The sequence below is a fragment of the Phyllopteryx taeniolatus genome, chromosome 7 (assembly GCF_024500385.1).
Source record: "Phyllopteryx taeniolatus isolate TA_2022b chromosome 7, UOR_Ptae_1.2, whole genome shotgun sequence".
NCBI lineage: Eukaryota > Metazoa > Chordata > Actinopteri > Syngnathiformes > Syngnathidae > Phyllopteryx > Phyllopteryx taeniolatus.
The window spans coordinates 7,938,282-7,947,812 of NC_084508.1; the positions used below are offsets into that span (position 1 = coordinate 7,938,282).

The following is a 9,531-nucleotide window of genomic DNA, read 5'->3' on the forward strand; positions in this document are numbered from 1 at the left end:
TCATTTGTTCAACACACACAAAATTCACAATTCAATAATTGGGTTTAACAACAACAATACAATTGAGTTTGATATGACTATTGAATGCTGGGAGTAACAAACGTCGATTTTGATACATTTGACAGACAAAGACTTGGGGGGGGGGGGGGTAAAAAAGTGCAAGTTATGATGGTCGACTGGGGGTAATGAGGGCTGTCATGTTATGTATGCAGCAGTCTTGGGTGGGTGACGCTGCGCCCAAGGCCCACCCACACCACCCACACCCCCCTACCCCCCCCCCCCCCCCCCCCCACCCCCCCACCCCCCTCGTGCTCCCTTTTGTTGCGCCATCAAACATAAAGCACCTTTGCGAGCTCCCGAGGGGCATCACACGCAAGCGAGGAGCGCGCTCAACTCTGTCGCCATGTCCAGATCCTTCTACGTGGATTCGCTCATCGTCAAGGACGCCCGACCGGCCGAACACCCGGCGGCGGCGGCCCACGACTTCCTGCTGCCCATCAGCGTGCACACGCCGGGCGTGGTGCCGGCGTGCCCGTCCAGGAAGAGCGGCGCGTTCTGCGTGTGCCCGCTGTGCGTCAGCACGCACCTGCACTCCAACTCCAGGCCGGCCCTGAAAGGCCACTTCGCCACGGGCTCCGAGGCGGCGCAGTACTGCCACCGGCTCGCCCACCACCAGCACCAGAGTGCCGCCTTGGCGCACCCGGGACATGCACCTGTTTGCACGGCGTCCGTTTTCACAGACCCGCGGAGATACCACTGCATCTCCATGGGTGAGACTGGAACTTTTGGTTTTTGCTTGTTGTTGACTAAGCTACTTTTCGGATGCCATATGACAGACCTTAACAAACCTTTATATATATATATATATAGATAGATATAGATTTATTTATTGAAACTTATGAAAGTATCAAAATGTGTTGCCATTCATGCATCCATGCACGAATTTGCTAATAAAACAATTAAAAAATTGCTTTTTGACTTCTAAAGCATCTTCCCAAGACACTGAACACTGACACAAAACAGGGGTTCACAAACTGTGGGTGGCGGCCCAAAATGGGACCCAGGTCAGTTTTGAACATAACCCTTTAATGATCCCCAGAGTGGAAATTCAGGTGTCACAGCAACATACGGCATTGTTTCAATAAAAAGAATAAAATGACTGTTGTATACAGCAACTTTTTGGAAGGCTGAATAAGGATAATACGATTGATTGAGGTTGCTTTGCTTTATTGACATTTAAAAGCAACACAGTTGACCTAAGTGCTGAACAACTCAAACAAAAAATGGTAACATTTCCGAAATTTAAAACAATACAAAATAATAGCAATCATCAATAAGGCCCAATTTTTTTTCAATCGTTGCCGTTATGGCAAAACATATCGTTACCGTAATAGCATAATTGCCTGTATCCTTTTCGAACATTTTCAATCAACAAGAAAAAAAGCGCAACAAAGCTTCATGTTTAACCCCCCAAAAATGGGTTAACCAGAAAATATGGACCCAATCTAATACAAATTTCATTTTAGAGAACATATAGAAATGACACATTTGAACCAAGTGCTGTATATTTCAAAACAAAACAACAGAAGATTTTTTTTTTTTACTTCTTCCTACTCCTATACTGAATATGTACATTTCTTTTCTCAAGCAGAATTACATTTTTAAACCTCATTTTATGTTTGTTTCTTGGGTATATGCTAAAAACATTCATGGGTCAGTGTGACCCGCTGCATGTTTAACCATAAAAAAACATTTGTTTGTGTCTTAAACTGATTAAAAAAATTATATATATATATATGTGTGTGTGTGTGTGTGTGTGCCCTACTAAAATGTGTTTACATAAGAAAAAACATATTTTAAACTTTAATCCCCCTTTTACTTGTGTTTCTCAGGAAGAGAAAATAGTTTCCCTGGGTCGATTTGACCCACTATCCAGAAATGATCCCAATAAACTTTGCTTGTATCTCATCATTAATTCCATTCCTCACAAATTGTAATCAATATATAGACTTGATAACACTTATTAAGACACAAACTACTTACAAGATAAACAATCCATCCTGACAATGGGTCCAAATGGTCTGTTTCAACCTCTTGTTATATTGGTCATATTACCCATTATTAAGGTATTGCTTTAAAAAAAGTCACTTAATAAATGTAATCAACTCAACACTACAGGAGGGTTAAATGGGTCCATTTGACCCGTGATCCAAAAGTGTCAGAAAGGGAAGAAATCCCAATCAAAGTTGTTTATATCGGATTGCTTCATTTCAGTGTGTATTTATCTGTGACTATCCTACAATGACTAGCACTTTACAATGGGTCAATTTGACCCGTGATCCAAAAGTGTCAGAAATGAATAAACGCCCAATAAACATTGTTTGTATCTAATTGTTACCTCCTTACTCACTATTTAAAGCAATATGTAGAATTGATTAGACTTACTGCAGTTGCTGCTTTTGTATCTTTACAATGGGTCAAACTGACCCGCTTAATCCACCTGTGATGCTGCAGATGCTGCAAATCAACATAAGTCTTAAAAAGTGTAATCGACTACAAATATGGATTTGTTTGCTGGTGCTTTTGGATAACGGGTCAAATTGACCTCTTGTTAAGTTGTGGGTCAAATTGACCCATGGTAAAGTTGTTGTTTTTTGAAGTCAAAGTTGCTGAATCCAGTAAGTGAACTCAACTCAACATACAGGTAAATCCGCGGCCTAAAGCTCCACTTTCCCCTCCCCCGACAGGCGCCTCGGAGAGCAGCCACATCCAGAACGGCAAGCGCATGCGCACGGCCTTCACCAGCACGCAACTGCTGGAGCTGGAGCGCGAGTTCTCCAGCAACATGTACCTGTCCCGCCTGCGCCGCATCGAGATCGCCACCTACCTGAGCCTGTCCGAGAAGCAGGTGAAGATCTGGTTCCAGAACCGCCGCGTCAAGCACAAGAAGGAGGGCAAGGCGGCGCAGAGGAGTTCCCACGCCGCCGGCGGCGGCGGCGGCGGGTGCAAGTGCTCGGGCGCGCACTACCCTCGCTCAGAGGACGAGGAATCGCTCTCTCCCGTCTCGGCTTCGGAGGAGAAGGACGGCGCGCTGGTCATCATGTGACTACCGCCGGTTTGGACCGAGTGACCTCCCTCCACCTGCATGAAAACTGTTGACGAGGAAAACTTTATTGATAATGTGAATGCACGTTTTTGACCAAAATGAATTTATAGGACTTGTCGTGCATCCCTTATAACAGGGGTTCTCAAACTGGGGTCCACGGGCCGTAACTTGGGGCTCCGCATAATTCTTTGGGCGTAGTCGTATTGTTTGATAAAAGTGTGTGCTTACATACCGTATGGCGCCAACTAAACAAACAGTAGAAACCAATTACTCCTGCCTACCGATTGTGACATGTCACAAAAATCTGACAGTCCTAACTAAATAAGTAAGAAAAAATACATTTGAACAAAATGTGTATCATTACAGGACATTTTCCTTTTTTTTTTTTATAACGCCATATTTTTCCCAAGAATTGAGTGTTAGGCAAAAATCTGTGCATAAGTGACGAGCCCCTAATAAGTTTCGATAAGTTTTACAGAGGCCACGAGATACCTCAACTCACTTCCCGGGCACCGAAATTCCAAAAGATGGCGGCAAAGCACTACTTGTGTCTAAAGGAAACTCCTCAATTCACTTCGACATCCTTCCTTTGGCTCCCTGGCACCAAAGTAATACTTCCATGTCACAGAGGAGAGGTGAGATTTCAGCAAATAACGGAAAATAGGTTTCACAAAAGAATTGACAAAATCGCTGAATTTGCAAATCCCGAACCCCGACTATGCGGAGGTTCACTGTATAGCCCTATTTTTATTGTTTTACTTTTGATAATAGAGGTGTCTCTTCCATACTTAAAGGTGTAACATTCTGAGAATAAAGTCGTCGTGTTTTTAAAAGTCTAAAGATTGTGACTTTTCATCCCGACAAAATACCTTTTTGTTCTTGTTTTTGTAACATTGCAACTTTTGAATTCCTCTGGCATGTAAGGGCGCACGTGGCGGTGATGGATTATGAGGTTCCCTTGAAAAAGATTTCTCCCCAGTAAGAGGAAGAGGAAGAGGTCCCTGGACCCAGAACGTTTGAGAACTCTTGTCCCATACAGTCTGGAAGTCCTCCGCTGTGGACCCTTCACTGTGAGTGTGCGTGCGTGTTGATGAAAAGGTCTTAGAAGCAATATATAAAAAAGAAAACAAAATAGCATATAGGACAACCTGTGTGTGGAACCCGTAAGCAACATGTGTTTGCAAGCTATGTGTACATGATGTCTATTTATTGCAATAAACAATTTCATTTGAATTTGTCCATTTTTTTTTGCCACCCAGACAGTGTGCATTTGTGCGACCGAGTCGTAGAAACACACGTATGGCACACTTCGTTAAGTACGCCAGCACAATGACAATGAGACCCAAATATAAGGCCTTTGCAAACAATGTGTGTGTTTTTTTTTTTAAATTATTATTTATTGACAGTGTTGGTTGTAGAATATGATTACAGTATTTCTAAATATCGAAACAAAAACCCCATTGTCCCAACCAAATTCTCAGTGTCAACCTCGAACCTTAAGCACTTTTCACGGCGTCCACCATATTTTTTTTTTTTAGATTCTTACGTACATTTTTACAGTCTGAGTCTATACAGTGCTGTGCACAAAAAAAGGTTTCAATGTATCCATTTTACACACATATAAGTGCTAAAACGATTTTTTTATGTATTCATTACATCTTTAATCAGATACTGTATGTTTATATATAATTAATAGATTTTTTACAAATATTTTACAATACATAGAAATACTGTATAGATTTATGGATTTATTTACTGAAATGCATGCCATTTTTTTCTTGGCATTTAAAATGTGGATTCATAATGAATTTGTTGTATATTTCTGTTAATCTTTGTATATATTTTCGCACATCATTTCTTACAACAATTGTAAATATGATGCGTTATTTTTTTATATTTAAAATGCATTGTAATGTTTTTATTTATATTAAAACATGTTTACATATAAATGTGTTTTATATGTTTGCATATCATAACGAAAATGACATATTCCGTATGAACACACAGAATCAAATGTATCTTATTATATCCTTTCTTTTTCACGTATTTTTTTTTCTTTGAATATTGTAACTTTTTGTTCAACTCCCAGTCACTCAAAAGCCATTTTACAGTATTTATCAAAGAGCAATTGACATGATATAAGCTCTCGTTAATTCCGAGTGGAGCTGACGAACCTTTGTGATAAGGGTCCCTTTTGAACAACAACAACAAGAAAGAAATAACGATTTTTTTTGTCTTTCTTTTTCCTGTGTGGTTCTAAAAAAAACCGAGTTGAATTGCGTTTGGGGGTCCCACGTCGTTCGATTGTATCCTGGCATTTGGGGCAGCGCGAGCGAGGGACAGGATATATAGAAGCGGCCAAAGGCTTTGACAGGTTAGATTGTCCCGAGGGGGAGACCCCCTGATGTGGGGGGGGGGGGGGGCGCTCACACCGCTTTTGAGGGTGGGGGCGGGGGGTGGTATCGACAGGGTTCCACACGGGGACCCACACAAGGCGAGTTTTAGTCACTGTTTCATTAGGGCCCATTTGAACCTTTCAACTTGGGGGGACGAATGGGAAAAGACCTCTGAGAAGGGGATTAGGGTAAAGGGGGGTGGGGCCCCTGGCTGGGGGGCTGAAAAATTAGCTGACGCCTAATTTAACTGGTTTCTCTCAGAGTTTGGGATACACTCCTAATTGAGAGGGGAAGCAGGTGAACTTTTTTTGGGGTTCCCATTCATCGCGGACGTAAATGGCCGCCTTTCACACTCTGCTGCTGATCATATATTATTATTGGGTGATAGGGGAGGGGGCACCTAATGAATTTAGACACTGAAGTTCCTATGAAGTGAATTTGTGTTGCCTTGCAGGTGCTAGAGCAGGGGCGTCCAAACGTTTTCCTCTGAGGGTCGCATGGAGAAAAACTCAAGGATGCAAGAGCCATCGTGCACCCTGAAAACTGTTGGGTTGAAAATAACCCAATATGGGTCATTTGAGTACCCCAACTTCCGACCCAAGTGTCAACCCAGCAGTTGAACGACAAAATTGACCCGGCACTTTCTATGGTGCGACATTCTTCGACACAAGCTAAAACCAGCAATTACATATCATAGTTATTTTTGAGAAACTGCTACATCACAGCTTTAGGTTCAAGGTGAGAAGGTTTGGGATTGACTTGCGAGTGGCCAGCGGCCCTTTATTCCACTAGAATAGATCTGCCCCTGCCCTGAGCAGATCTCCATATTCAGAACCAAAACGAGAGCAATCGGTAACAAGGATGACAAGGTTACTTGACGATCATAATCCGTCATGAATGCGATGCGATCAGAAATCTGAGCAGAAAGAGAAGAAAGCATTTTTAGTTCTGAAATTCACGAGGCATTATACAACGAATGTTTCATGTTAATCATATTTAATGAGCATACACTTTTCCACCAGAGGCAACATTTACCTGCCAAAACGAGAGGTTTTGAGAGAGGCCCCCCTCCAACCCCGAAAAAAATACCCCTCCCAAATGGCCATTTGAAGGTGCTCCAATGAAGCCCCCGTGCGCCATGAAAAAGTGGCCAATTACGCATGACAAAAGATAATTAATACGAGAGTCCTTTGAGTCGCAAGTGCAGCTGCCGTTTGACGAGGAAGAGGAGGAGGAGGATGAGGAGGATGAGGAGGATGAGGAGGGGACTTGCATTGGATCGCCGGGTGACGTCTTCATCTGCGGCAATGCCGCGCGCGACGAACTCCATTGGGAAATGCGTGACATTTCCAATCTCCGCGGGTGACGTCAGGAACTAAACTTTCACGTGACACAAATTCGCACTAGATGTTGACTAGCAAATGTCTGCGAGCTATCGGCGTCTATTATTCATCAATAGGCTCTTTTTTTTTCTTCTTCAGAAAGCTCGTTCCTGATTTAAAACGGCCACTCGGGGGTGGAGTCTGACGTGGGAAAAGTTGAACTATTGTCAACGGGGTTCCCAAAGGGGGGATTGGGAAACCATGTTTAGGTTATCAGCTCTTTTGCGTAAATTACATAAGTGTTTGTGTTTTATATATGTAAAAAAAAAAAAAAAAACATGTAAAAAAATTATTTACTTACTTATTTAATTAATTTTGCGCTTCAGCACGCTGGACAGCTCCCGCGCGTGGGGGGGGGGGGGACTAATTGATGGCAGTGACGTCACGTCCACCGAGCCAATCGCGACATATCTCTATAACTGTCACATTAAGAAACATATATATTGTTACATTGTACATTAAATATATAGCTTAAAAATTGAGTTAAAAACGGCATGTCTATCCAAAGTTAATACGTAATTATACATTAATGACATTGTCTTCTAATTCCTTCAATTAAAATTCAGCAAATGAGATTTCCCCCGAAAACCACCTCGCCCCCCCCCCCCCCCCCAAAAAATAAAAACACTGCAGCAGAGACCTCTAGTGGACAGTCAAGAATGAGCAAACAGTTTGAAGTCGAAATAGAAGTATTTATTACTAACATTGAATAATTCTATTTTTCGACCTCCACTTTGAATAGCATGAGAATAGTAAGTTTCACACTACCCTCCAAGGACACTTGATTAGGTACAACAGCACAACCTACAAGAGGTCTCGAAGTGGCATTGAGGGCCAATTGAACAATTTGTGTCGGTGCAGGTGTACCTAATAAAGTGGCCAGCGTGTGGGAACTTTGACGTCAGTGTTCAACGCACTCTCTGGATCTTCATCACACAAAGTTTCCAAACTCACAATATGTACTTTTCGTTGTGTTATTTTAAGAGAGAGAGAGAGAAAAAAAAGAAAGTTACATAAATAAAACACTTGGTTTAAAATGTGCAAAGTTCGGCCATTTTGCGGTGGAAATCTTCCAGGATCCTTTTGTTTGGAGAACAAGGACAGTGTTCTTTTCGCCAACATGTGGAAGCCATTGGGTCCAGGCAAAGTCTGCCTGCATGTTGTGATGGGGTGGTGGAGACGGGGGGGGGTGTTGGTGAGTGCGAGGACCCCATTTCTCCTCATCACGACCCGCTAGGAGACGCTCAGTTCGGGCGAAGGGGGGGGGGTTCCAAATCGTGGTATCTATACAGTAAACAGCTGACGCATGCGTGCCACTTGCGTGCACTTTGCCAGGCTGCGCGTGTGCGTGCGCGTGCGCGTGTGCGTTTGGAGGCTGGGGATTAAGATGGTATTGGAGCGCCCTCTACGAGCTCAGCGCGCCACTGCACCCCTGCAACTTCCAAATGCCAACGACTGACTGGGTGGCGGGGGGAGGACACTCGAAATTTGTTTTGATTGCTCCTCTCGCTCGCTCGCTCACTCTCACGATATTTACAACGTTAGTTAATCGTACCGCGTAAAGGAGAGGGAGCAGGAAGCCACGATTGTGAACTGCAATCTTTGCAAGTGCAAAGAATTAAGTAGCACGAGCAGTCACTCGCGAGTACTCGCAGATACCGAGTACCGATAACACTGGTACTTTTGATTCATAAAATCTCACGTGGTCAACGCAACGCAGTTTAGCGCCAACTACCGGCGAGGAGGACTTGATGTCCGATTTTTTTATTGAATTGGATTTACTTTCTGCCTTAAGTATCGGTGGCTGGTATCGGCAGTACTTCACAAGTACCCGATAAATTGAAATAAGATCATGTTGGGGAAAACGCTACAAAATTGGTTCTAAAAAAAAAAAATACAAATTCAATTCAAAAAATGAAGAAATGCATTGGGTGAAAAATGCCCGAAAACTCATTGGGAAATTGTGGATTAAAAAAAATCCTGGGTGGTACAAATTTTCAAATAAAACCTTATCGTATTAAAGATAAAAGCAAAATAGTCGTACTTGTGTTGAGCGCCATGCGGCAGAAGGAATGAAATAGTTTTGAGGGTCGGTTAGTCCTCACGGTAACGCCTGCCGCAGGCCATCAAGAGGAATTCTTCTTTTTTGGCTTGATCATTTTTATGAGCGCCTGTTTCTCCTAATGACAGTCAAGCCTCTTCGCTTGACCCGAATTACCTCGGCGCAAACTTTGACGATGCCGTTTAAGCAGGTTTGCGCTTTGACTGACATCCCGTCGACTAACACACAAACGGCTTTCAATAAGAACATGGATAAGAATTAGCATAAAACAGCATCACAGATGGGAAAGGGGTTGCGCTTTTGCAATCGATGACTTATTTGTTGACCTCGCTTTACGACCGCATCTGTGTTCAAGTCGAACTTGAACTTGGAATCAAACCCAACGCCAGAGTATTTACAGGATTCAACGAGCCCGACTTCTTTATTATGAATAATCCTTCCTTTTGAAATATGTTTACTCCTCCATTTGCTTCCCTGTCAATGCAACACACTCATTTCCCCCCTGGGATCCACAAAGCATTCGAATTGAGAAACTATAGCAACATTTCTATTGTTACAGTACTGTTGTGGGTTTTTTCTTTCAAA

General features: G+C 42.8%; 1 protein-coding gene across 1 annotated transcript; it reads left to right on the forward strand.

The window, feature by feature from the left end:
- The first annotated feature begins 329 nt into the window (after positions 1-329).
- Positions 330-4,728, forward strand: gsx2 (GS homeobox 2). Its single transcript, XM_061779394.1, has 2 exons — positions 330-770; positions 2,748-4,728. The coding sequence occupies exons 1-2, from the start codon at positions 404-406 to the stop codon at positions 3,104-3,106; spliced, it is 726 nt and encodes a 241-aa protein (XP_061635378.1). The 5' UTR covers positions 330-403; the 3' UTR covers positions 3,107-4,728.
- The last annotated feature ends 4,803 nt before the right edge of the window (positions 4,729-9,531 follow it).

Excerpts from the sequence above, each read along its gene's own strand:
- gsx2 (XM_061779394.1), top strand. The coding sequence starts at position 404 with ATGTCCAGATCCTTCTACGTGGATTCGCTCATCGTCAAGGACGCCCGA. Across the intron at positions 771-2,747 it reads ATACCACTGCATCTCCATGG|GCGCCTCGGAGAGCAGCCAC; the intron begins GTGAGACTGGAA and ends CTCCCCCGACAG.